General features: G+C 41.0%; 1 protein-coding gene across 1 annotated transcript in view; it reads right to left on the bottom strand.

Moving 5' to 3' along the window:
- The window catches only part of PCP4 (Purkinje cell protein 4), a 79,312-nt gene extending 52,711 nt beyond the window's left edge, over window positions 1-26,601 (bottom strand). Inside the window, exon 1 of the mRNA XM_050933442.1 lies at window positions 26,506-26,601. Coding sequence (XP_050789399.1) covers window positions 26,506-26,514 — 9 coding nt within the window. The 5' untranslated portion in view covers window positions 26,515-26,601. The remainder of the gene's footprint in view (window positions 1-26,505) is intronic.
- Between the last annotated feature and the right edge of the window lie 301 nt (window positions 26,602-26,902).

Below are 26,902 nucleotides of genomic sequence, written 5' to 3'. Positions count from 1 at the left end.
TGGTGTGCAACACAAGGGATAGCTTTTTAATAATATGATCAAAGTATGGAAGAACTCACAGCTGGAAGTAGTTAGTGTAGATATTGTCACAAATTAGTAGAACATAGCCCTGGGAGAGAAATAGCATAAATTCTCCCTGCACGCAGCAGAATCAATAAAATCAACAAACTAAATGAATCACAAATTATGCTGCAGATCACAACACTGTCTTTTCATATCTAGACAAACCCTGAACTATATGCCATATTTTAAGAGACAAAAGCAGTCTTCTATTCAACGTGTCACTTTTGGCCAGTTTTGCTATTTATTCCTTCTGAAATTTCCCCAGGATTTTCTAAGGAAAACACCAGATATCATCAGATGATAGAGGCATTACATAAGATATTCAACATACAATGAATATAAGTGCAAAACCATAATGATTATACAGTAAAACAGGATAAATAGTTTTCTTGCTAGCATGCGTAGGAGGAAACATAGTTTATGAATGCTTGGGGCCATATGAATTTTTAATGCAGTGGTTCTGCAGAATATCAAAGACACATCATTAAATGTTCCTCCAAAATCAAAGTCACTACTCATTTGTCTGAAGAGGAGGGAAAAGGACTACAGAATATGCCAAATATTATAAGAAAGGAACGGGTTTACTTTTCTGCCCCTGATATTTTTCTACAGAATTCTCAGTGCAATACACAAAATATCTAGTTAATGTGGTATTTAAAACAGTGCTAATTCAATCCCCTATATGTAGAAAATAGGGTCAGAAGTGAATTTTCAGGGAGCAGTGCGGTTTTTTGAGACTTAGATTAAAATTATAACATGAACCTTTTCAATTTATTCTTCAGCCCCCAAAAACTTCAAGGCTTCAATTTTGCCTCTGATCTCAGATTCTTTCCCTATCTTGTATTTTACTGACCATTGCTATTATACTGTATCAATCAGCATTGCTATGGTTAGGGATTGTGGTCAGGTGTTAATAAACATTTGGGGCGGAAAGGCTTTTTTAAATCACTGAGCCATAGAAATTTCCTTTGAGCTAAAATTTCGCTGATGAAAGTCTCAGCCTGAAAACTATTTTTTTAATATTTTGTTTTTTGTTTCATATTTTAATATTTTGTTTTTTAATTATTTCCTTTTATTTGAGTTGAATATATATTTAACAAATTAAATGTATTACTTTCTGATCTCTTCTGTATTTATAAAAGTAAAGAAATGAGGGGAGAAATACATTTACTGGTCTAGTGAATTGGGGGGAAGCAGTAGGTGTGATATATCTTGATTTTAGTAAGACTTTTGGCATAGTCCTACATCACAGTCTCATAAGCAAACTAGAGAAACATGATCTAGGTGAAGTCACAGCCAGGGGGGTCCACAATGGGTTGAAAGGCCATATTCAAAGAGTAGTTATCAATGGTTTACTGCCAAACTGGGAGGCTGTATCTAGTGGGGATCCAGAAGGGTCAATCCTGGGTCCCATACTATTGAATATTTTCACTAATAACTTGAATAATGGAGTGGAAAGTATGCTTATAAAATGTATTGATGACATCAAGGTGTTGAAAGCACTTTGGAGGACAGGATTCGAGTTCAACAACCTTGACAAACTGGAGAATTGGTCTAAAATCCACAAAATGAAATTAAACAAAAACAAGTGAAAAGTATTGCACTTAAGAAGGAAAAATCAAAAGCACAAATACAAAATGGGGAATAACTGACTAGGCAGTAATACTGCTGAAAAGGATCTGGGAGGTGTAATGGATCACAAATTAATGAGAGTCAACATTGTGATACAGTTGCAAAAAAGGCTAATATCATTCTGGGATGTATTAAAAAGAATATCATATATAAGACTCAGTAGATAATTGTCCCCCTGTTTTCAGAACTGGTGAGGCCTCAGCTGGAATAGAGTGTCCAGTTTGGGGTGCCACACTTTAAGAAAGATGTGATATTGGAGAGAGTCCAGAGGAGAGCAATAAAAACTATAATAGGTTTAGAAAAAACCTCACCTATGAGGAAAGGTTTAAAAAACTGACTGGGACCTGCTAACAGTTTTCAAACATGTTAAAGGCTGTTATAAAGAAGACTGTGATCAATTATTCTCCAAGGCTACTAGATGCAGAACAAGAAGTAATGGGCTTATTCTGCAGCAAAGGAAATGTAGGTTAGCTATTAGGAAAACTTTCTAATTATAAGGGTAGTTAAGCTGTGGAAAAGGCTTCCAAGGAAGGCTGTGGAATCCACCACTGCAGGAGGATTTTAAGAACAGGATGGACAAAAACATTTCAGGGATGGTGTAGGTTTACTGGTCCTGCATCAGTACAGAAGGCTTGACTAGATAACCTCTTAAGGTCCCTTTCAGCCCTATATTTCTATAATTTTACAGTGAGTTACAAGAGAAATCCAGCTTTTAAGCCTTGCTTCCAGTATGGCCATTTGGGTACTCCATTCGGTACCTAGGCACCTAAACTATGTATTTGGGTACTTAACTGCAAAACTGGGGACACTAGCTGAGGCACACAAATTGTAAAATGGGACCCCATGTGTGAGCTTGTTGGGTTTTTTGGTTTGTTTAACTGATTATTTGACACATAGACAGGTATACTGTTATGCAATTAGACAAAGGAAGAGGGCATGCAGCTTCAAAGAAAGAGCTGCCAGCGGGGAAAAAAGGGAAGGGAAGACAGGCAGAAGTGAAGGATAGGAGGTATTCCATGGGGTGTTCAGTGGGTAAAGAATAGGTCAAGTGGAAGTGGGATACAGACATTTATAGTATACAACTGGCCACTCATTGATCCTCCATGTCAACATCTTCCAAATTTTGAGTTTTTGGTGATTTTATTTGTTCAAAATTCTATTTTTGATGAGAAACCCTGCAAAAAAAATTTTGGTTGAAAATGTTTGTGTTTTTGACCAAGTATAGAACTGGTCAAAATTTGTTAACATTAAAAATAGAATTGTTGGAATTTCACCATTTTTAAAACATTTTTTGGATGTGTGTGAACTGCTGTGATTTTTTAAGGGTAGGAAGAGAAAGGAAACTGTTCTTGTTTTCAAAAATAAAATCAGAAGCAATGGGAGTAGATTTGCTTGCACTGACAAAAAACAGTCATATTTCATTGGCACTTAATAAAGAGGAAATATGTTATAAGAATGTTATAAGTAGATGGGGTGAAATTTGTCCACGTGCACAGAGGCAGAACAAAGTTTATGCACCATATAGGTCTCATCTAAGCCCTATTTCACTGCTAGATTACAAACTTCACTAACAGCAAAGAAGTTATACACATATAATATAGGCTATGCCTTCACTGCAAAAAACAACAACAACAAAAAAGCTAAATCATGTTAGCTAACCCTTGTTAGCTAACTTAGCTTAAAATATTTATGAATACACAGCAACCCAGCTCTTAACTGCTCAGCTGAGCTGCACACTCATTTAAAAGCCGAGTTGCCATGTCTTCACTGTTATCTTAACCTGAGTTAGCAGAACTGAGAGCGGGAGAATGCATGCTGAGGTGATGTGGCATAAAGGCAATAGCTTCGTGAATTTGGAGTGTCATTATTCAAAGCCATGAGAGAGTTATATGGGTCATGCCAAATTGGTACCTGTAAAGCCTTTATACCACACCATTATATATTCTGTATCAACCTCAAATTTTACAGAAAAAACTATTGCACAAATGTCTTATGTCTATTTACTATTCTTCATCTCTCTGCCTGTAAAACCAGTTGCCTTGGTTACTGTGTGTCCAACTGCACAGACCTGAGAGGAAGAGACAATATATAACTCATGCATTTTTTAAAACTTCTACAAATTGTATAAAAATAGCTTTTCCATACATAAAAATGTTACTCCTTTAATGTCTAATATCTGTGGATCTTCCATGGCTTCCAAGCAAGGAAAGCTTGGGATTTCCCATTTCTACTACTGAATGGTCATGAGATACTAGAATTTAAACTTTCCCCTTGTCTGTCCAGGACTAAGTATTTATTGTCCAGCACCTCAGAAAAATCTAATTTTGGAGGAAAATTTTTACATTTGAGTGGCAAATAAAGTACTTCTCTTGCAAGCTGATTTTTAAACATTGGTGACTTTTTGAAGCTGCTCAGAAGTTTGGAATGTTAGAATAAGCCCTGGTGAAGGTAAATTAGGAATTGGGCAGGTGAGGTCAAAGTACATGATAGATGCAATTTAGCACATGACTATTGCTACCATATGCTACAGTATAAATTTAATATAATTTTTTTTAAATCTTGTACTCAAAATGCCCTATATTCTATCACATTGTCTTTAAATTGTACAAAGTATTCATGATAAAGTATAAGAGAGAATTAGATGGTAAAGTATATGAGAGAAGTCTGAAATAAAAACCCAGATCTGACTACCCTGAGCACCAATAGCAGGATCCAGATCTTCAACATGACCTCCTTCTCTGTTACATATATAATCTATGCACACACACACCCCTGTACTCCCTGATTCTGGAAAGTTTTCAAATACTCTAAATTTTTCTGAAACCAGATGAAAGTTTTCTATTGACTACAGTTGCATTTGGTTTTAAATTGCATTTAAAAATAGGTAACTGACACTGGAGAAAATAATGCATCTTAGATCAAAATCCTTTCAAGTGCCATTTAAAAATGACTCTATTTAACTCAATGGGAGTTTTGCCATTGATTTCAGTGGGGTCACAATTTCACCCACGGCCTATAAGTCCAGAGAACACAAGTACCTTGTTGGAATAGTAGCTATTGGACTCAAACAGCCCACAGACAGGAAAAACAGAAAGACCAATATACAACCAAGGAGCGGTAAAGCCAAGCAACTATGAGTTGGAGCCGGCATATACATCCTGGAAAATTTAGGGTGACAAGTACATTTGTGTATGAAAGTCGGAAGATTAAATTTTTCCTTAATGAAAGGTTCTTGTTTACTATGTTTGGCCATGCTAGCATATGTTCAGAAGTTTACCTGTAATTGTAGCAGTCAGTACTTCCATATGTAGCTAGAAAGTTTGTTAATTTTTGTCTTTTACTTACCAGATCTTTATCTTCTCCAAGGATTATTAGAAAGTCATAATGATGTTCACTATCTTCCCCCCTCAAAAAAATTCTTTTAAGAAGGGGAACACTGATGCTGATGCCCCAGCTACAGACAGAAGGACCTTCTGCTTAACGGAGACAGTAAGGAGCACCTGACTTTTAAAAGATGAAGCTAGAATTTATTTTAATACACCTGCTTCTTGATCATGTACTAGAGAGGATAAGGCAGAACTGGAAGACAGAGAGCAAGTACTGGCTGGTAGCTGATAACACACACATATGTGCTTTCTCTCCCTTCTCTGAAAACTCCTTGCTGAAAAAAACATTGGTGTTGCCTCCCCAAAACCTGGTTGCCATGTGGCCCGCTGGCATATACAAAATCAAAACCTTCCATGCCAAATCAGCTTATCTGTATGGGTGGCATTGCTCAACTGCAGAACATGTATTATGTTACTATTTTAGGATTAGCTAGAGGTCAGGGATCCTTTAGAGAATCTCTAATATCATTAAGAAATCTTTCTTCTGCTTGTTGCTCTACTTTTACCTCCTCTTCACGTTTCTCTGCTTATTTCCATACTAGGGAAGTGGTGCTGAATATAAATGAGACAAAATTGTCATTCCCCATCAGTCTTTTGGGGATAATTTCATCAAATGCACAACACCCAGCCAACACTGGATATAAATACAAGGTGAGTCAAGCTACCCAATTATTTCTGTCTTACATATGAATGTAAAAAAACATAGGCAATGGTGCCTGAGCACCTTACAGTAAACATAAGCTATAGTAAAAAAATACTTGAATATACAGTTACTTGGGTAGACAGATGTGTCTGAGCTGTATTCAGCACAACTCAGGGGGAGGGGGCATATGTCAGTTTATGCCACCTTTGTAGCTCCTAGATTCTGGGACTTACCAGAAATGATTCCAGTCTCTGACATAAGATGGAGAGGCACAAAGGCTGTTCTAACTTGTACCCGGCTGATTACTCCTCCAAGATCTCCTTTTTCCTGGCTATGGCCCCTATGTATGCCAGTTTTTCACTATTCCCTGACACACTGGGAATTCACAAATACCGGTGGAGCCAATTTTCTGGCTGTTTTGTGCTATTAGAGCAGTGTAAAATAGCATGCCAGAATCTGGCCCTCAGTAACAGCATCTACCTGTCAAAATAAAAATTTTCTGTGGACATTTTGGCAGTTCCTCTCAGTAGCTACATGGTCATGTAGTATGCTATTTAACCACCTCTTAATTGTACTGATTTTTGCTGGGAAAGTCATTTTGATTGGGAGCCTCCCATTAGCTTTATGAGTGAAAGTGCTGCAGGTGGGCTACAAGGGAGTGACCTGACCCAAACTGCGATGGCTGAAAAATTGCATCGCTAGTGGTAATGATTTTATGCACTTCTATAACCACCAACCCTATACGTACATGATGAGATTTCAGTGACAGATGTAATATTTTCAATAACCAGCAGAACTGACCAGGAGACATGGAGCAGACCTGCCTTCTAGATACAGTGGACCTGCTTCTTCTCCTGATTCTGCACCTTACGAATTCACTTACACCACGTAAAATGAGTGCAAAGTGGGTCTAAAACATTACCAAACCAGAGAGTAGCTTCTTACACCTTTTTTGCACTAGTGTACAGGTCTATAAAGGGTGGATTGGAGTGGGGAATCAGGCCACTTAAACCTCATTGGAAAAATAGACCACCCAACATCCATAGGCTGAATACTTTAGTCTACAAACAAGCAAAACTCCCGTGAAGTCAGGGCTGGCCTTACCATGAGACGAACTGAGGCAGCCGCCTCAGATGCCAGACGGTGGGGGGGGGGGGGCACTAGGATCCAGAGTGTAGAAAATTGTGTCTGCTGCTGGTGCACATGTATTCTTTCTGCTCTAGATGCACAGAGATGGTGGAGTGCTGTGCTGGAGGAAGGAGGGCACAAGAGACAAAACAGACAGGCAGGAGAAAAGGTGAGAGAGAAAAACAGAAAGCAACAGGAGCTGCAGGGAGAAAGAGGAGGAGGAGCTTCTTACAAAACTCTCTAGCATCCCCAGGAGCCTGGACTGATTAACACCAGCTTCTCAGGGAGCTTCCTGTTTCCTGCTACTTCCCTGAACCCACTTGAGGAGAACAGGCAGTCAACTGAAGTACTAGGAGCCAGTTAGGTCCTTAAGACACTGATATCTTCCATCACTCAGGCCCTGCTACCAGCTTGCTTATTTGTCCCCTTCAATTGAGTGTTGAGAGCCACTAGAGCTGGCACAGAACAGCAGTCATGAGTGAAAGAAGAAAACGCCCCTCTGTGGCAGCATTCAGAACACAGAAGAAGGCAAAAGCTTTTCTATCTAAGCAGGAAGGAGCTCGCCTGAGATACATAGACACAAATGTTCTGGCCCCAGTGAGGAACTGAGTGGCGAGGAGATGCCTGATCTTCCAGTTAGTCAGAGTGCAGGTGACCTGACAGCTACTGCAGCATCCATATCTGCATCTCAAATGGATGTAACCATGCACATTCCTGAAGAAAAGTGTAGATCAGAGAAGAATATGGTGGAGGAGCAAGAAACAGCTGCTGCTGAGTTTAGTTCTTTAAGTCTAGATAATCCAGGACTATGGAGCCACTTGAGCAGTAGCCAAAGGGACTTCCTTGTACTGCATGGGCCACAGCAAGTAAAAAACTTCATGTTCCCCAAACTTCATGTTCTCCAATGAAAACAGAAGTTTCCATTCAACACATTACTGGTGTGAAATCCCCAATGGTGACAAAGTGGAGAGGCCATGGCTTATGGACTCAAAGAATGCTGCATACTGTTTTTGTTGCAAACTCTTCCAGTCTAATGTTCCAGCCACTTTGGGTTCTACAGGAACAAATGACTGGAAAAATCTGGCTAAAAATCTGGCATGCCATGAGAAGGCAGCAAATCACCAGAGAGCATTCTATAGGTGGAAAGAGCTTGAGATGAGACTAAGATTAAAGGCCACCATCGATGATCAGCATCAAAAGAAGATTGCATCAGAATCTCTTTATTGGCAAAATGTTCTGAAAAGGCTTATTGCCATTGTGAGAATGCTTGCTACACAAAACCTAGCACTGTGTGGCACTTCATCTCAGCTGTATGTGCCAAACAATGGAAACTTCCTTAAAATTGTGGAGTTGGTGGCTGAGTTTGATGCTGTACTCCAGGAGCATCTAAGAAGAGTCACCACCCAAGAAATGTACACACACCACTACCTTGGAAAAACAATTAAAAATGAGATCATACAATTACTGGCAACAAAAGTCAAACAGAAGATTGTGGCAGATTTGAAGTAAGCAAGATATTACTCTGTTATCCTGGACTGCACACCTGACATCAGCCATATGGAACAAATGACTTTAATGGTGCGCTTTGTAACAACAACAGAACCTAGTGGAAATGTCCCTGCAATGGTGACTGTCAGAGGGTATTTTCTAGAATTTATTGACATTCATGATACTATAGGAGCTGGTATGACAAATGTGCTTTTTAAAAAGCTGGAAGATACTGAAATTGCGATAGCTGACATGAGAGGTCAGGGCTATGATAATGGTGCCAGCATGGAAGGAAAGAACAGAGGAGTGGAGAGTTAAACCCTTGAGATTTTTTTGTCCCATGCAGTTCTCATTCATTGAACTTGGTGGCCAGTGATAAACCATCAGCTTCTAGTGAGGCTGCTGAATTTTTTAATGTAATTCAGTGGTTCTCAAACTTTTGTACCGGTAACCCCTTTCACATAGGAAGCCTCTGAATGAGACCCCCCCTATAAATTAAAATCATGTTTTTATATATTTAACAGAATTATAAATGATGGAGGCAAAGCGGGGTTTGGGGTGGAGGCTGACAGCTCATGACCTCCCACATAATAACCTTGTGACCCCCCTGAGGGGTCTCTACCCCCAGTTTGAGAACCCCTGATGTAATTAAAAGCATGTCTGTATTTTTCTCTGCATCAACTCATCAATGGCAAATTTTGAAGCAACATCTGGGAACATCCTCTCTGACACTGAAACCACTGAGTGCCACATGATGGGAAAGTCGAGTGGAGGCGATAAAGCCTATCAAACACCATATTGGGAAGATAGATGATGCCATAGTTGCCATTATGGAGGATAATGCTATGACAGGAACTGTTCATGGGAGAACAGTGGCAGAGGGAAATGGAATCACCAGTAATATATACATAACTTCAGATTTCCTTGTGGCTTAGTGTTGTGGCTTGACATATTGTTTGAAATAAATGCAAGCAAGAGACTCCAAGGTGTTGACCTGGATATATCTGGAGCAATGGAACAACTGGACAAAGCAAAGTCATATCTACAGTCTTACTAGTCAGATGAGGGATTTCGGAACGTTCTGAACAGTGCGCAGAAGTTGGCAGAGGAACTTCACACTGAATCATAGAATCATAGACTTTAAGGTCAAAAGGGACTATTATGATCATCTAGTCTGACCTTCTGCACAATGCAGGCCACAGAATCTCACCCGCCCACCCTGTATCAAACCCCTAACCTATGTCTGAGCTATTGAATTCCTCAAATCATGGTTTAAAGACTTCGGGGTGCAGAGAATCCTCCAGCAAGTGACTCGTGCTCAACGCTGCAGAGGAAGGCAAAAAAACCCCAGGACCTCTGGCAATCTGCCCTGGAGGAAAATTCCTTCCTGACCCCAAATATGGCTATCAGCTAAACCCTGAGCATGTGGGAAAGACTCACCAGCCAGACACCCAGGAAAGAATATCTGTAGTAACTCGGATCCCACCCCATCCAACATCCCATCACAGGCCATTGGGCATATTTACCACTAATAGTCAAAGATCAATTAATTGCCAAAATTAGGCTATTCCATCATATCATCCCCTCCATAAACTTATCAAGCTTAGTCTTGAAGCCAGATATATCTTTTGCCTCCACTGCTCATCTTGGAAGTCTCTTCCAGAACTTCACTCCTCTGATGGTTAGAAACCTTTATCTAATTTCAAGTCTAAACTTCCTGATGGCCAGTTTATTATATCCATTTATTCTTGTGTCCACATTGGTACTGAGTTTAAATAATTCCTCTCCCTCCCTGGTATTTATCCCTGTGATATATTTACAGAGAGCAATCATATCTCCCCTCAGCCTTCTTTTGGTTAGGCAAAACAAGCCAAGGTCTTTGAGTCTCCTTTCATAAGACAGGTTTTCCATTCCTCGGATCATCCTAGTAGCCCTTCTCTGTACCGGTTCCAGTTTGAAGCTATTTTCTCACCCATTCAAGAATACAAGTGTCACTGAAGAAGAAGACATTTTGATTACAAGACACGGAATAATCCGTAAGAGACCCCAAACAACAATTCAAAGTTGAATTCTTTAACCAGGTGTTAGATTGTGCAATACAGTCAGTTGAAGAATGTTTCATGCAGCTCAAAGAACACAGCAGTATATTTGGAATGTTGTATGATGTTACTTAAAATTTTTGAACAAGGCATTTTAAGTTGTTAGTTCTCCTTTATTGGGGTAGGTTTCAGAGTAGCAACCGTGTTAGTCTGTATCCGCAAAAAGAACAGAAGTACTTGTGGCACCTTAGAGACTAACAAATTTATTTGAGCATACGCTTTTGTGGGCTACAGCCCACTTCTTCGGATGCATAGAATGGAATATATATTGAGGAGATATATATACACATACAGAGAGCATGAAAAGGTGGGAGCTGTCTTACCAACTCTGAGAGGCCAATTAAGTAAAGAAAAAACATTTTTGAAGTGATAATCAAGATAGCCCAGTACAGACAGTTTGATAAGAAGTGTGAGAATACTTACAAGGGGAGATAGATTCAATGTTTGTAATGGCTCAGCCATTCCCAGTCCCTGTTCAAACCTAAGGTGATTGTATCTAGTTTGCATATCAATTCCAGCTCAGCAGTTTCTCGTTGGAGTCTGTTTTTGAAGCTTTTCTGTTGAAAAATTGCCACCTGTGGTTAAAGTGTTCTCCTACTGGTTTTTGAGTGTTATGATTCCTGATGTCAGACTTGTGTCCATTAATTCTTTTGAATAGAGAGTGTCTGGTTTGGCCAATGTACATGGCAGAGGGGCATTGGTAGGTAGCAGAGCAGTACCATGAGAGGAGTAGAACAGGAAGAAGGCAGAATTAGACCTTTCAAAATTTTGGCCCAAGCGAGGGGACATGGGGGCGTCATTTGAGCTCCCCGCCTCAGGTGCCAAAATGTTGTGGGCCGGCTCTGCATGAAGCCAATATGGGCCCTATACTTAACTGATTAACTGGCAGATGTAGCTTTTTTTAATTACCAGTTTAGGTCATATTTCCAATGAAAATATGCCCTTCTTAATTTATTTTTACAATGGTGTAATTAGTAATAGCTATTTTTGGAAATCTCAGATGGGATGAGCAGTCAACCTGTGGAACTCTTTGACAGAGGATATTGTGAAGGCCAAGAGTATAACAGGATTCAAAAAAGAACTAAATACATTCATGAGGGATAGGTCCATCAATGGCTATTAGCCTGGATTGTCAGGGATGGAGGTGTCCCTAGCCTCTGTTTGCCAAAAGCTGGGAATGGGTGGCGGGGATGGATCACTTGATGATTACCTGTTCTGTTTATACCCTCTGGGGCACCTGGCATTGGCCACTGTCAGAAGACAAGATACTGGGCTAGATGGACCTTTGGTCTGACCCAGTATGGCCATTCTTATGTCTGTTAATAGTTTACAATTGCAAAGATTTGCCATAGAATTCCACGAATTGTATAAAGTATAGAACAGCTTTATTCAGGGTAAGAGAAATATAATAGTCATGTTTTAAGTCTTGTAAAGGTACAGAGGGAAAAAGCTTTCTTTCTCATTCTCTTTTACCATTGCAATCCTGGAATTTATAAACCAGCACAGTGAGAAACCGCTAATTTTGTATTCAAATTCAGTGTAATTTTCTCAACAAAGAATATTTACACCAACAACAAATGTAATCGACATAATTAGCACAAACTGTAGCCTGTCTAATATTTGGTTTATTGGCATATTTTGAATTAAAACATTATTAAGCTGATATTTCTCCGAAGACATTGTAATCACATATTTTTCTGAGGGGGCAGGAATTAATGGAATCTTTGCAGTTAATTTTGAAAGCAGCTGCAAGAATGTGCTGTATTTCCATAAATCCTGTTAATTACTATGCAGGCCTTAAGAAGATATCCTTCATTATTCTGGTGGAGGCTGAGGGTTTGATCCTGCAAGACGTATTTATGTAGTAACCTTTACTCAGGCACGCAGTTGTAGTGACTTTAATAGTATTACTTGCAAGAGTAAGAGAAGTAGGACCAAGCCTTTGGTGTGCTAATGTGAAATTCCTTTAAGCAACATATTAAATTTTGTTTAGCAAAGGGCAAACATTGTTCAGTTGGCCAAAGAACAAGCCTCACCACTCTGCTTGCCAAAAAAAAAAAAAAATTACCTCCCCTCCAGTCTACAGTAATACAGCCTGTACCTAATTATAGTTGAAAAAAGATGTCAAGGTAGCCTAAGAGAAATGCTCTAAATCTTTTTAATTGATATATCTGGTTGACAGAAATAAAAAAATGGCAAACTTCTTAAGCAAAAGGGTCTCTTCCTCTTACTACTATTTCTTATCTTAGATTTAAGACCATCAATATGTATCTCCTGACCTGCAAAATGTATATAGATTGGGCCAGACCCAGAAGTCTGGATTCAGGTCCAGAGGTTTCTGTCTTCCCTGGAGAGAGGCTGATAACTCCACAAGGAGTTTCCCTTAAACAGCATTCTAAGAAGTCAGGATTGTGCACCAAAACGCTCCTAGAGACCTCTGTTTGGAGGAGAGGGTTGATTTGGCTGTATTCATTTTTCTGAATAATATCGGTGGAGTTGGTGGGGAGATTAGATACCCTCTGCCTTGTCATATCTGAACACATCTTCACTCATTCCTTCACACTTTCTCCTCCCAGGGAAATCCCTCTCTGTAGGGTCCCAGGAGGCAGTAGGAAAGTGTCATACGGGCTGCTGAAGCCCAACCAAACATAAAGAAGGGATGGTATCTGTCTGATGAGGGCCTTTCCATTGCTGGATCTCAGGGACGTAACCTAACACTCACTTTTTATTCAGTCATCACTCAGGGATACACTCACTGACTGCAGTGAGAGTTTTCTTTGAGGGGGGGGCTGAGTAATTTGGCCGAAGGAGCTGAGGAAAAAGCTGAGTACGCTAAGTCTCTCTACTTCTGACTACCAGGAAATGCCAAATGTGTAATATGAAACCAGTCAGCTTTCCTTCCTTTTTGTAATTTTCTAAAGATCAAAACTCTGTACAGCACAGCGGACACTCACCACTGCTGCTTCACAGTGATGTGAATAAGACCATGCACCTGCTTCTAAACATAGGAAGCAGAGCTGAGGGGGAAATCGGAATTTCAGTCCGGTAAGAAATTCTGATATTTTGAAGTTTGAAACAGGACAAAATGTTGAAATATTGAAACTTTATGGAGAACGACAGGTCTGAAAATTTTTGATTCATAAATGGCAAAGCATTCCATTTGGCACTTTTGATTGAAACTAAACCTTGTGATACTCCAAAATCAAAATATTTAGTTTCAGTCTGTTGAATGGAACCAAAAGATTTCATTTTGAGTCAATTAAACATTAAACTGCATCTCCCTATGGGTGCTACATTGATTCAGGGCATTGTCATTTAGATGTCTGATAGCCCATTCTTCCCTATGGGCTGGACTCCCTGACCAGACTACATCGCCCATGTCAGGTCAACAAGCCAACATATTTTGATTCACGTCAAACCAACTGCTTTGGTTTTCCCAAGGGAAAACATAAAAAATTCTGTGGAAATTTTTGATTTTGCAGAAACTATATTTTCAATTGAAAGATCATTTAGAGGGAAGGTTCTCTAATAGGAAAATACCTCAGCTCTGTTAAACGCCTGGAGACAAGACTGTTCAGCTTTTGATGGGATTGACTGTAATGTCCAGTGGGGAGTGTATCAGGGACCTAGGGCTGTTGGAGGATGGCATGCAGAAGCTGATATTTGGAGTCAGATGATAGGTTCTGATATTACCAACTATTAGGCCCCCCAAATTGGAATAGTATCCGAATCCAAGTATAAGTATCAGGCTTTTTGCTCATGCCTAGTCCAAATGAATACTGGTGGGTTTCTGTAACAAATGTTTGCTTCATATTTCATTTTCCAAACCCCCATGAAATCCAGAATAATTTAATTTGCTAGGAAACAAACCCAGCTGTAATTTAGTTTAAGGCTGTCTTCAAGGGACAGCACAGTTATTAATGGCAGAAGTTTGCACCAACAAATTGTGCCGTATCTGAACATATTGATCCTAACATTATTAAGACAGACTTATCTCCTTCACGTGCCTGAAGAATGAAAGTGTTTTTTTCAATTGTACCCTGAAAACACATTTGTCTTCTCTTTCTCCCTGGACTCCCTACATATTTCAACAGAGACAGAAATAAAACAAAAAGGCATTACTGTACATTTCAATAACTTTTGGTATATATTGTATTAGCAACTAGTAACTGACCAATCAAAATCTGAACAGATGATATTTGAAGAAAGTTTCAGATCGTCATACAATGCGTCTTCCTGTTTTCATAGGACAAAAACCACAGGACAAGTTATTCTATATCCAGTACAGCTCCAGGAGAAGCAGCAAAAGTGGCTATATTTCACCTTTGCCACTCTTGATGTTTAGGCTGCCAGTTCAGTCACAAGGAGCAACTTGGAGCAGCCTCAGGGCTTGTCTAGATTATGCCAGCTGCAGTGACTTCACAGGGGCAATTCCACAAACTGGGGATTGAGGGTGAGTGTACTGCATCCAGACCCCTTGCCCTTGGCCATGATCCTTATGCTGGCAGCTGCATGGAGAGATGATGCAGAGCTGTTATTGCTGTCTCTATGCCACTGGATGATTCCCCTATGCAAGGAGAATCTTCAACTGGCCGCTTGGGTGGCTTTACATTTGTTTAGAGACACTGGAGTGGCACAAATCAGATATAAGTGGACAGAGGATCTGCCCTTTATTGTTCAAACGTATTGAAATTAAGCTAGTAAGACTTTGGAGAGCTTGAAGTTATGTGCAAGTCAAAGCAAAACCCTGTTGTCTGGCTTGGCTCTGTGAGCCTAAACTGAAGCCAAGCTTTTGGAAGTGACCCTGCTGCACTGGAAAGAAAATAGACAGGGTGATATGTAAGATTACAGTGACTGCCAGGAAGTAGTGTCAAGCATTTTCACTTACTCGACTCTTTCTCATTCATAGACACAAAGCTGAAGAAAAGCCAAGAAACTAGTACCAGGCATTCAACCTTACATTATCTGTGTGCCTCTGGGTCCCAAAACTCACCGGGCCTCATTCTCTGCTGCCTTGTATCTAGTGTAGTCATTTGCACCAGTGCAAAGTGGATTTAAAATGCTATCAAATTATCATGATATTTTATACCTACACTGCACAGGTGAAAAATGACTGCTGATGGTGAAAGGCAGACAAAAAACAGTCCTATTATGTTTCTCCTTAAAAATAAATGTAAATATTTAATAAGTTCATTGTTGCATTGAATGTGCAAAAAAAAAGTATCTTTCAGAGTTTCACAAGGAAAGCACAGTGGCCAAGTATGATGAAAGTTCATTATTTCTTGTTGCTTAGATCCACTTCTATATTCCATCTATTTCTAAAATTTTGTAGACAGCTGGAGGGAGGGGAAGAAGCCTACAAGGAAAACCCCCAAAGGATACTGCCAGAATGCATATTATTTTCAATATACATTGTTTTTGTAATTTTGAATCTTTAAGCCCAGCTCCTCAGCTGATGCAAGCTGACATTGTACTGTTGTCTTCTGTGCATCTACTCCAGACTACATCAGCTGAGGATCTGGTCAAAAAGCCCACATCCAAGATTCAAACATGTTTGAACTTTTACATGAAACAAAAAAAATGTTCAACCATCAGACTCAGTGAAATGATGATAGAGTGCCTCACACAATCTTACTGAAGAGGATAATTCAAACTGGCTTGGTGATTAGTACTGTCACCTGGATTGCAAAGCTGATTGGATGAACTAAAGGAAGAGTAGTAATAAACAGCCAAATATTGAACTGGAGGGACATTGGCTTGCATTTGGCTGCCCTAGATTAAGTGCAGGATGTGCACTCCTGCATATGCATTTCAAATCGTGCTATGTATCCAACAGGGCTGGCCTTACCATGAGGTGAACTGAGGCAGCTACCTCAGGTGCCAGACTGTGTGGGGGAACCACTAGGACCCAGAGTGTAGAAAATTGTGTCTGCTGCTGGTGCATATGTATTCTCTCTGCTCTAGATGCACAGAGATGGTGGAGAGCTGCGCTGGAGGAAGGCAGAATTGAGACTTTTCAAAGTTTCGGCCCAAGCAAGGGGGCATGGGAGCATCATTTGCACTCCTCGCCTTACGTGCCAAAATGTTGTGGGCCGGCCCTGGTATCCAATGTATTTGCTCTTCCTTTTCTCTCCTTGACTGTATGTCTCAGTGTCTCATTCCTCCCTCTTCCCTTCAAGTTTGTTTCTATTGTGTATAACTTTTCCAGCTTTCCTTCCAGCTCCCTCCTCTCTGTTATGTCCTTGAAATCCAATAAGCCAGTCCTGGCTTTTCAATTTACTTAAGATTTTATTTGACTAACAAACAATGAGAAAATAAAGCCACTCTTACATGCGCACATATGCATGAAGTTTGTAGTGTGGGAGAGTTTCAACCAGTAAGACTCCTTTGTTAAACTCTGCTTCCAGAATATTTCAGGCCTGAAACACGAAGCAGGATTTAACCCTTGAGGGGGGTATAGAGGTCTATTAAATTGTAGAACACTTTTTCCATGAGGTGTGGCAAAAGACCCATTACTTGAGACATTTAAAACGAGACTGGAAAAAGCACTGGAACTAAACTGTAGGGGGCAATTCTGTACCAGCAGGGGCATGAACTAGCTGAGTTATTTTGTTTTTCTATCTCTAATTCCTGTGATTAGCAGAATTAACTTTTGAGACAAATATTAAAAGAAATAAATATCCCACATCCTCAGCTAGTGTAAATTGGCTGTGTCATATTACGCCAGCTGGGGATCTGGCCCATACATATAGCTTGCCCAAACCAGAACTGTGAGAAGATACGATAACCAGTTTCGAGTGTTGTCTATGAAGCATACAGACATCAAGTGTGTAGAAGAGTTGTGATCCAAGATCCTGCCATTAGACAAAACATTTGCAGTTGTAACTGTTCAGTGGCTGCATAGCTTTGAGCCTTTTCCATAGATGCTGCCATCCATTTTCCTGCCTCAGCAGGAAGATGGCCTACATGATCTAATAGGTCTTTTCCATCTCTGTGATAAAGAGAAATCAGAATAGAAAGTCATTTTGCATTGGAAGTGGGAGTCGGCAACACTGGATCTCAATTTTAGGTAAGGTTCAACATCTATTTCAAGCAAATGTCTGGATACATGTTGTTTGAGTTTTAACTTAACTAGCATGTTTTTTTTTATTTTATTGTCAAGGGAAGTGGAGAGAAAGATCAGTAGAATACTGTCAGATAAGGGGCTGCAGATTATCCATCTTCATTAGAGCATCCTGGACAGTGTAGCCAGTATAAGGATATTGGTTTATGGGGGCTCAGAATGATGTGACAGCTCTGTAGCAACAAAGATAGTAGAAAGAAAAAGACAGTCTCTCACATACATACACAGTTGGATGCTTCTTTCTCCTAGTTTTCTTGTCTGGAAGGAAAATGCTCCCCTTCCCCTTTCTGTGTTGTGGACCTGGGTCTATTCTCTATCTCAGGGATCAGCAGCCTTTGGCCCGCAGCCCGCCAAGGTAAGCACCCCGGCGGGCCAGGCTGATTTGTTTACCTGCCACTTCCGCAGGTTTGGCCGATCGCAGCTCCCACTGGCCGCGGTTCGCCGCTCCAGGCCAGTGGGGGCTGCGCCCTGAGGGATGTGTTGGCCGCCGCTTTCCACAACCCCAATTGGCCTGCAGTGGCAAACCGCAGCCAGTGGGAGCCGTGATCGGCCAAACCTGGGGACACAGCATGTAAACAAACAGGCCCTGGTGGGCCAAAGGTTGCCAATCATTGCTCTATCTTTTGCCACCCACTCTGGTTCTAGTGGTATTACAGGTTCTTCTTTAGAGCAGGGGTTCTTAACTTTTTTCTTTCTGAGGCTCCCCTAACACACTATAAAAACTGTGCCACAACAACAGTTTTATGGCCTTCCCCACAGATTCAGCCTTGCTGCAGTGGGACCCAGGCCTCAGCCCCACTGCAGCTTGGCACTTGGGCTTCAGTGGTGAGGCTCTGGCTTTGGCTTTGTGCCCTGGGCCCCAGGGAATCTAACACTAGCTCTGCTTGACAGACCCCCTGAAACCTGCTCACAAACCCCCCAGTGGGATACAGACTCCCAGTTGAGAACTGCTGCTTTAGAGCTCACAGTTATAGACCATAGAAAAAGTCTACTTGTTCTTCTGAAGGAGACCGATATTTTCCTGGCCATCATAATAGCGGAACAAGAAAGTCAGGCAAATGGTGGCACAGAAACCAAATACATTTTATTCAAATCAGTAAGCAAATGGCTGGTGACTTTTCCCTATGATAAAAAGACTGAGCTGTTCCCATTGAAGTCAGTGGGCTTTTTGCCATAGGTTTCAGTGAGATCTGGATCAAGCCCAAGATTTAGAAACTGGGAGAAAAAGAATTGCTCTTTTAAATAGAGCTGATTGGGATTTTTTAATAAGATGTTTTTCCGTCAGAAAATGCCAGTTGGTCAAAACTGAAACTGTTTGCAGAAACAGATCAATGTCACCAAAGTTGTCATCTAGGAGGTTTCTCAGGTCCAGGATTGAATTTCTGGTTTTGACAGGAAAGTGAGAGATACTAAGATAGTATGGGGGAGGGGACTCACCTGAGTGGTGAGAGCCCCAGCTCTGCCTGATTCAAAGTAGGGTCTTGAAGTTGGGTTTCCTATATACCAGGTGAGGGTCCTAATCATTGGGCTATTGTGTGCTTAGTTGCTCACTCTTGTTTCAAAAGGGCTCCATTTCACGCCAATGCAGAACAAAAATAAAATTGCAAAACCTCATAATTCTTTTACTAAATGGAATGCTTCTTTTCCAGAAACATGACTACAAAATAATGTGTCTTCATGACAGTTAATCCGTTGCCAACATTATAACCTACTAACCCTCATCAGACTCAGGCATGGAAGGAATCTATCTGGTTTTTTTTTTCCCCTTTAGACTTGCACTAGTTTGTAGTTACTCTGTCACAAGCAAATGGAAAGATATGAAACCCAGTAATAAATCTCTAATTAATTATATGTATTCAGTAATAATACATGTATATGGTGTTGAAATGTGCAGTAATTACACACCTGGTAGGAAGACTCATGCTTTTCTTTTTAAACTACATGGTCACCAGTCTCTCAAACTTAAGCAGAACTTGACTTCCAATTTTCTAACTTTTAAGGGATATTTTAAGAGGTGCCCGATCATGTTCTGATGCCACGCTGAAGAAGAAAGTAGGCAAACTGACAGGTCTAACACATACTGTTCTCCCTTGTCCCTCCCCTTTTGAGTTGCAGTTTGCCACCCAGCTAATAAATGGGTGTAAGTTAAAATTAAAAACTGCTGTGCTTTCCTTCCCCACATCTCCAATCTATACCAGCTGCAGAATTCCGCCCTATATTACCTCTGTAGTTTGCATAAATATTTATTTTCTCCTGATTTTGGCTACAGACAATTTGCTGCTCTGAGGCAGATGTTGAGGGGGGAGGGTGTAAAGAATAAATTGCAGAAAGCAGGCCCCAGAGAATTTTAGCTGCTCCGTCAGATTTCCTCCCGGATCTTCACACAGTACAAGTTCAATCATTAAAAGTGAAGGATGCAGCATATATTCCCTTTCCCCATGCACACCCAGTTTTGCTAGGCATTGTGGAGGGGTTAAGATATCACAGCCCTGTCCTTTCAGTTCCTTCAGGGAGGTTAGTTTCCACTCTAGTGTTTGTATTCCATGCCTGGATTATGCTTCGATCTGGGAAAATAATGGATTTTTTTAGTTTGCTAGCAATTATATAAAATTGGAGGAGGGGATCATTTTGGCTCTAACTGGAAAAAAAATAATTTTGGGTCAAACTAAATGTTTTCTTTCAGCAAAATTTTAACATTTTGTTTTGATTTTAACCACCTGTAAGCTTTTAATATTTTTTAAATAAAATTAAGGGACTTTTTAAAACAAAAAGTTGTTCTGAACAAAAAAAATCAAAACATTTTGTTTAGAAAATGTCAAAATGAAATGTTTGTTTTTTTCTGGAGTGTGTGTGTGGTGGTGGTGGTGGTGGTGTTGTGACGGAGAGAAGGGGGAGGTTGACCAAAACAATCTGGCAAAATAGACACAAATTCACAACACCCTTTGTGTCACCAAATCTGCATTTTTCAGCAAAACCATTTTGGCTGAAAAATTTCACCCAGTTCTAACCATGCTGTTGCAAGCATATAAGAGAAGGAAGGCTCCTTGTACTCTAGCTCTCTCACCTTCTGTACCTGGACAGGGCCAGCCTCAGTCCGGTCCTTTATATGTCTTTTTAAAACATCATCAAGACAAATCCCTGCTAAAGCGGTTTCCAAGCTGCCACACTTACTTCAGCTAACGCTTCATCACAGAAACAGCAGCAGGGCTGAATGACAGTGCTGATGTTTTGGGGGGCTGCAACATCTTGCATGACCTTTAATGGGAGACTTCTGCTCATGCCTAGGTCTGGATCTCAGATTCCTAACAACAGCCTCACATTTAATACTGGAGACAAATGTGTCCGTGACTGTTGTAAAAACCATGTGATGAACTGTCTCCAGTGAACCCTCATGCCGTAAGAAAATGTCGGCATGACCAGACAGTGCCCAGGAAGTGTCACATAGTTAAATGTCTGTGATGAGATGCTATGATTCCACTGATGTGTGTCAGGTTTATGCCAGATTTGAGTTTAAAGGCTCAACGGCAGAGCTGTTCACAACTCTTCAGTGTGAATAATTTATCTCATGTATTTTGGCATTTTTCTGTGAATCATTTATTCACAATTTTTTGTCATTATTTGACCAGCTCTATTTAACAGTAAAGAGCTGGAAAACTCTAAGGAACTCAGACTAAAACTCTAGGGCCCGACCAAAACCCATTGGAGACAACTGACAAGCTCCCATTGAGCCAACAATCAGGCCCTTATTGAACAAGTATTTGGGGACAGATTTACAAAGGTGTTTAGGTGCCTAAAGATGTAAATAGGTCGGTGCCCAGTGGAATTCTCAAAAGTGCCTAAGCAGGTTAGGTGCTGAACTCCCATGGAAATCAGTGCGGCTTAGACACCTATCCTGCTTAGGTACTTTTGAAAAATCCCACCTCCAGGACCAGATTTCCCATTAGGCACTCTAGGCATATGCCTAAGGGCGCTGGTATTCTAGGAGCCCTACAAATTCAAATTTTGCTGCTCGTGGGTCCTGACAGAGAGTGGGGCTGGCTGAGGGGCAGATGGAGGGCTCCTTGCTCAGCCCAGTTGACACCATCATCTCCCAGTGAGGCCAGTGAGTGTGACTGGGGGACAAGGCTTGGGAAAATGGACCTCTGTGGGGGATTGTGGGTGGGCTTTGTGCAGAGTGGGTGGGGATGCTGGGCAGTGGGGGAGATTGTATGGGGCACTGGGAAGTTGTGGGGGGCGGGGTCTGTGCTGCCTGGTGGAATCCTAAGCCTCAAATTAGATGTCCAGGCTCCCGATACAAAGTATGGGCAGAGTTAGGCACCTCCGGATGAAATGCACAAAAGCCTCCACACTGAGCAGGGGGTTGCCTAAGCTAGCCAATAAAAAATGTGAATGAATGGTGTGTGGCCTAAGCCCCACTGCTCAGTGGTGCCTATTGCTGCTCAGGATTCACAGCCATGAACCTGCTCCTGGAGTTAGGTGCTTACGCCAGGTCAGACCTTTCACACACAAAAAACACCTGAGGAGGCAGGTGGCAGCACTGAAACCCCCTTTATGTGCCAGTGGTTTGAGCACACACCCACGCTGTGGAAGATGGGTTTAAATCCCAACTCTGCCTGCTATGGAGCAAGGACTTGAACCAGGTATCCCACAGTAATGCCCTAAACAGTGCCCTATGGCAAGCTCAATCCCACTTTGGATGATACTTAAATATTCATTGGGCCAGGGAGAGCAAGCATAAGTGATTCCATATCCCAGTGGTTAAGACATTCCCCTGGGATATGGGGGAGTCCAGTTCCAGTCTCTGCTCCACTCTATAGTTAAGTATCAGAGGGGTTAGTCTGGATCTGTAAAAGCAGCAAAGAGTCCTGTGGCACCTTATAGACTAACAGACATATTGGAGCATGAGCTTTCGTGGGTGAATACCCACTTTGTTGGTTAAGTATTTCCATGCAGAATGGAGCAGCTTCAAGAACCAAGACTGAGAGGACTCTGCCCTGGATCTCAGTGGTTAGGACTCTCCCTATAGGGCAGGGGTGGGCGAACTATGGCCCGGGGGCTGCATCCGGACCTCCAGATGTTTTAATTTGGCCCTCAATCTCCTGCCCTGCCCTACATGGTGGCACCTGCGGATGGGCCAGCATGCAGAGTTGCCTGGCTGTGCCTCCGCATAGAAGCTGGATGAGGGACATGCTGCTGCTTCTGGGAGTTGCTTGAGGTAAGCGCTGCCTGGAGCCTGCACCCCAGACCACCTCCCGCACCCCAACAACCTGCCCCAGCCCTGATCCCCCTCCTGACTTCCAAACCCCTAGTTCCCAGCCTGGTGTACCCTCCTGCACCCCCAACCCCTCATCCCCAGCCCCACTCCAGAGCCCACACCCCCAGTTGGAAACCTCACCCCCTCCCACACCCCAACCCCCAATTTTGTGACCATTCCTGGCCCGCCATACAATTTCCATACCCAGATGTGGCCCTCATGGCAAAAAGTTTGCCCGTCATTGCTATAGAAGGTGGAAGACCTCCATTCAAATCCCCGCTTCCCATCAGGCAGAGTAGAAATTATGAACCCCAGTCTCACACATCCTGGGTGAATGTCATGACCAATGAGTATTAACGGGGGCACAACCACTGCTTCCTGTGTTTCTTGTGGGGACCAGTCCAGTAGGTGTACTCACAGGGTATGTCTACACTACACTGGCTTGGGCTAAGGGGCTGTTTAATTGCAGTGTAGATGTTTGGGCTCAGGCTGCAGCCTAAGTTCTGGGAACCTCACACCTTGCAGGGTACTAGAGCCTGGGATCCAGCCTGCGCCTGAATGTCTATACAACAATTAAACAGCACCTTAGCCTGAACCCCACAAGCCTGAGTTAGCTGGCACAGGCCATCTGAGGGTGTCTAATTGCAGAGTAGACATACCCGGCCTAAGGTGACTTGTGAGCAAGCAGGATAGGTGGGGGAAGGCCTAGTTTGTGAATCCCATTGGTTCTTAGGCATGAGCTAGGTACCGGGCATCAGTACATAGGTCACTATGTGCATGCTCAGTGGTGGAAATTTAGGCAGCAGCTGCGCAGGAATGTTGAGGATCTAAATTTTGATTTAGGAACCTAAAGTGGCAGTTAGGTGCCTAAATCCTTTTGTGGATCTACCCCTTAGTGTCATAAACAAATTTGCAGTTGTCAATATTCCACAGTAAAGCCTTGTTGCTTTTTTCTTTAAAACTTCTATCTCTTCCCCCCCAAAACCAAGTTAAATGTAGAGAAATTTTAAAATGGCATGATCACATTGACGACTATTTTATGCTCCTCAGCTTTTTTCCGGAGTTGATTTGTAATGATGTGGCCAGAAAGGGGAAACAAAACTGATGACTTTTGTGCAGCAGTAATATGAAAAAATAAAACAAGGTGCAGCAAATAGGGTTTGAAGGGTATCATTTTTGTTCACTTAAGGGGAGATTGATGGCAGGAGAAATATCATTTGATCATTACCTGTTCAGTTCACTCCTTCTGATGTACCTGGCATTGCCCACTGTCAGCAGACAGAACACTGGGCTGGATGGACCTTTGGTCTGACCCAGTATGGCCGTTCTTACGTTCTTATGTTCGTACGTCTCTAAGTCTGCATTCTAAGCTCCACTAACAGTGTGATAATGATTAGCATAAAAAATACAATCACTGGACCATCCTCAACATCCTACCTGCTTTCCCTCTCCCACTTATGGATATTTGATAGCCATATTTGAGTCTGGCTTTTCATTCATATTATCCTCTGCTTTCAAGGTGGATAACAAAACGATCTGATGCAAATATGTATCTTAAACATTTCCAGTTACTATGTTTGAGACAAACTCCATCAGGAACCACTTCAGGAGTCTAAACACTGCACACTCAGACAATTAAAGTGATTGTCTTCTGACAATCTTGCTTTTTGCCTCAGTTCTTTTAACCAGAGCCCTTCTGGTTAAGATAACCTGGGTTGCTCCATTTGTTTTTCTGTCCTGAGAGGGAAATAATCAACTAAAGAATAATTGAAGGCATTCTTCCCTAGTGCAGTTTGTGAAATAAGTGCTCCATCGTCTTCTGTATGACAATGACAGCAGCTCTGTCCCTCGAAGCATCAATGATAAGAGTTAAAAACTGTTAAATAGACACTTGGCAGGGGCTTGAGAAATGTACTGGGAAGGAAAGCAGTATCCTCTGTGATGGGGACTTACTAGACTCTGTGATGGGGACTTGCTATTTTGTGTGGGACAGGTAAGTATATTAATAAAAATATGGGATCCCAGTTGTTGTATAGATGTGATGACTTTGATGCTCATGAGAACTCTTAGCTCCTTGATCAGAGAAAAAAGAGGTTACGTCAAAGAGGGGAACCTAATGTAAACTATTGAACTATGAACTACTGTATGAACAGCTGGTGAAATGGCAATGTAATACAAAACTGCGTTGGCATGACACAGATATAGACAATAATAATCAACCTGTCATTGTTTTATGTTAGGAAAAGTTAACATTTTACCAGAATAGTGATGCCACAGCAGAAAAAGTATTTCTGTTAATGTATGTGACAAATGGATACTTTGTATATAAAAGCTACAATATGAACTGTATCCAGTTTATTCAATGTAGACATCCAATCAGCAGATGAAAAGCTGCGGAGTTACGGGTGCCTTATCTCAGTATTCTATGTACATTACACATAGCAGGAACACATGATGAGGATTTCCCATTTCTTAGCCTGTTCAGGTATGCATAATGGAAATGGAAATATGCCTGCCGTATGACCCTTTTGCAAAGACCACCATTCTACATCTCTCCTTATGTCTCCTCATTGTGTTTATATCACAAGTCAGTTATTTAAGATGTGGTAGAAAACATAGCAATAGCCATAAGCAGAAACATATTTTGTGTGGTTGTTAATTTTACCCTGACTGCCAAGAAAGGAACATCCATCTGTCAAAAAAGACAGGGATAGAAAAGAAACCTCCAAAAATAAGTGCTAAGTAAGACATAATTACAACTAGCTCAATTGATTTGGGATGAGGTAAAGAGCTGAACTATAGAAATCAGGGTTCTACTAGCTGAACCTGCCCAATATTTGGAATGAATACACTTTTAAAAATAAAAATATTGGCTTGTCACTGCCAAACTCTTTTACTGCAAATAGAGTAAGTGTAGTGACTGAATTTTCAGCTTTCTTTTTCGAAATACACAAAGGTCCTTTCATGCTTGATGTTATTTGCATTTTTCCTTTGATGGTTATAAGGACAAGTGTAGATGTAATCTTTCCCAGGACAATAACTACCCAGTTCATATCACTGGCAAACTACAAACAAGGCATTTTTCAAATGAGGTTTATACTTTAATATTTAACTTTTACACCACTGACCTCTCAGCTCACTTCTTCTACATTGAACAAAAACATAAAATAAAACCTTAAAAGATGATAAAGCTTGTCTTATTTAATATCTCCAAAGTACCATGCACACCTATAGAGCTATACTTAGTAATAGATAACAAGAATTAATAATAATCTTTGTTAGAAACTGATGTATTTCATATTTCACAACCAGCGATCAGATGTTTCATATGTCTGCAGGCTATGCTAAGAGGTACAGTGTGATCTCATTCTGTTTTTAATTAAGTAAAAAAATAAGAACTACCTGGTCATTTCCAAACAATCTTATTTATAAGAGTAAGTATAATATTTCGCTCTGGGTGCTTTACACATTCAAACAAAGCATTATATAATCCTGTTAATTATATGTATTCATTAATTTACTCAGTTATGAATGTCTTCATTTCTCAAACTTTTCATTCCATAGTTGATTTAAATTGACTTTAAAAAAACTCATCTGATTTTTCTTAAGCTGCATTTCCCCGTTACTGGTGTTATTCCTGCTTCAGATACCTACATCTCTCTCTCCAGATAATAGGTTTATCCACTCACCTCACTCATGTTTGTTTTGAAATGACAGCTCACAGATTTCCACTTCTTCACAACAGGGAGACTGTATAAAAGCTCTTTCTACTGTTCCTGGCTTTTCTCTTAAAAAGGGCTGCCCAGTGGCATCATGCCGCTAGTAAACCAATAAGATGCATTCACCTGCTGAACTCCTCAGCATGCATCCGAGAGCACAAAGGGCCACCTAGTGGTACAAACTGAAAAGCAGATTCAAACTCCAGGTTGGGTCGTTCCAACTAAATGGAATGTTCATAGTTCAGGATCATTGATAAGGGGAAAATATGTGATGAGAATAAAAACATAGTGAGTATGAAATGTTTCTTTTAAATGTAAGATGCAACTATTTCACCTAGTGACAAATGAAAATATTCAAAAACGTATA

This window comes from Gopherus flavomarginatus, chromosome 1 (assembly GCF_025201925.1).
Source record: "Gopherus flavomarginatus isolate rGopFla2 chromosome 1, rGopFla2.mat.asm, whole genome shotgun sequence".
NCBI lineage: Eukaryota > Metazoa > Chordata > Testudines > Testudinidae > Gopherus > Gopherus flavomarginatus.
The sequence above is the reverse complement of the archived record's forward strand: the minus strand, read 5'-3'. Positions and strand labels throughout refer to the sequence as shown.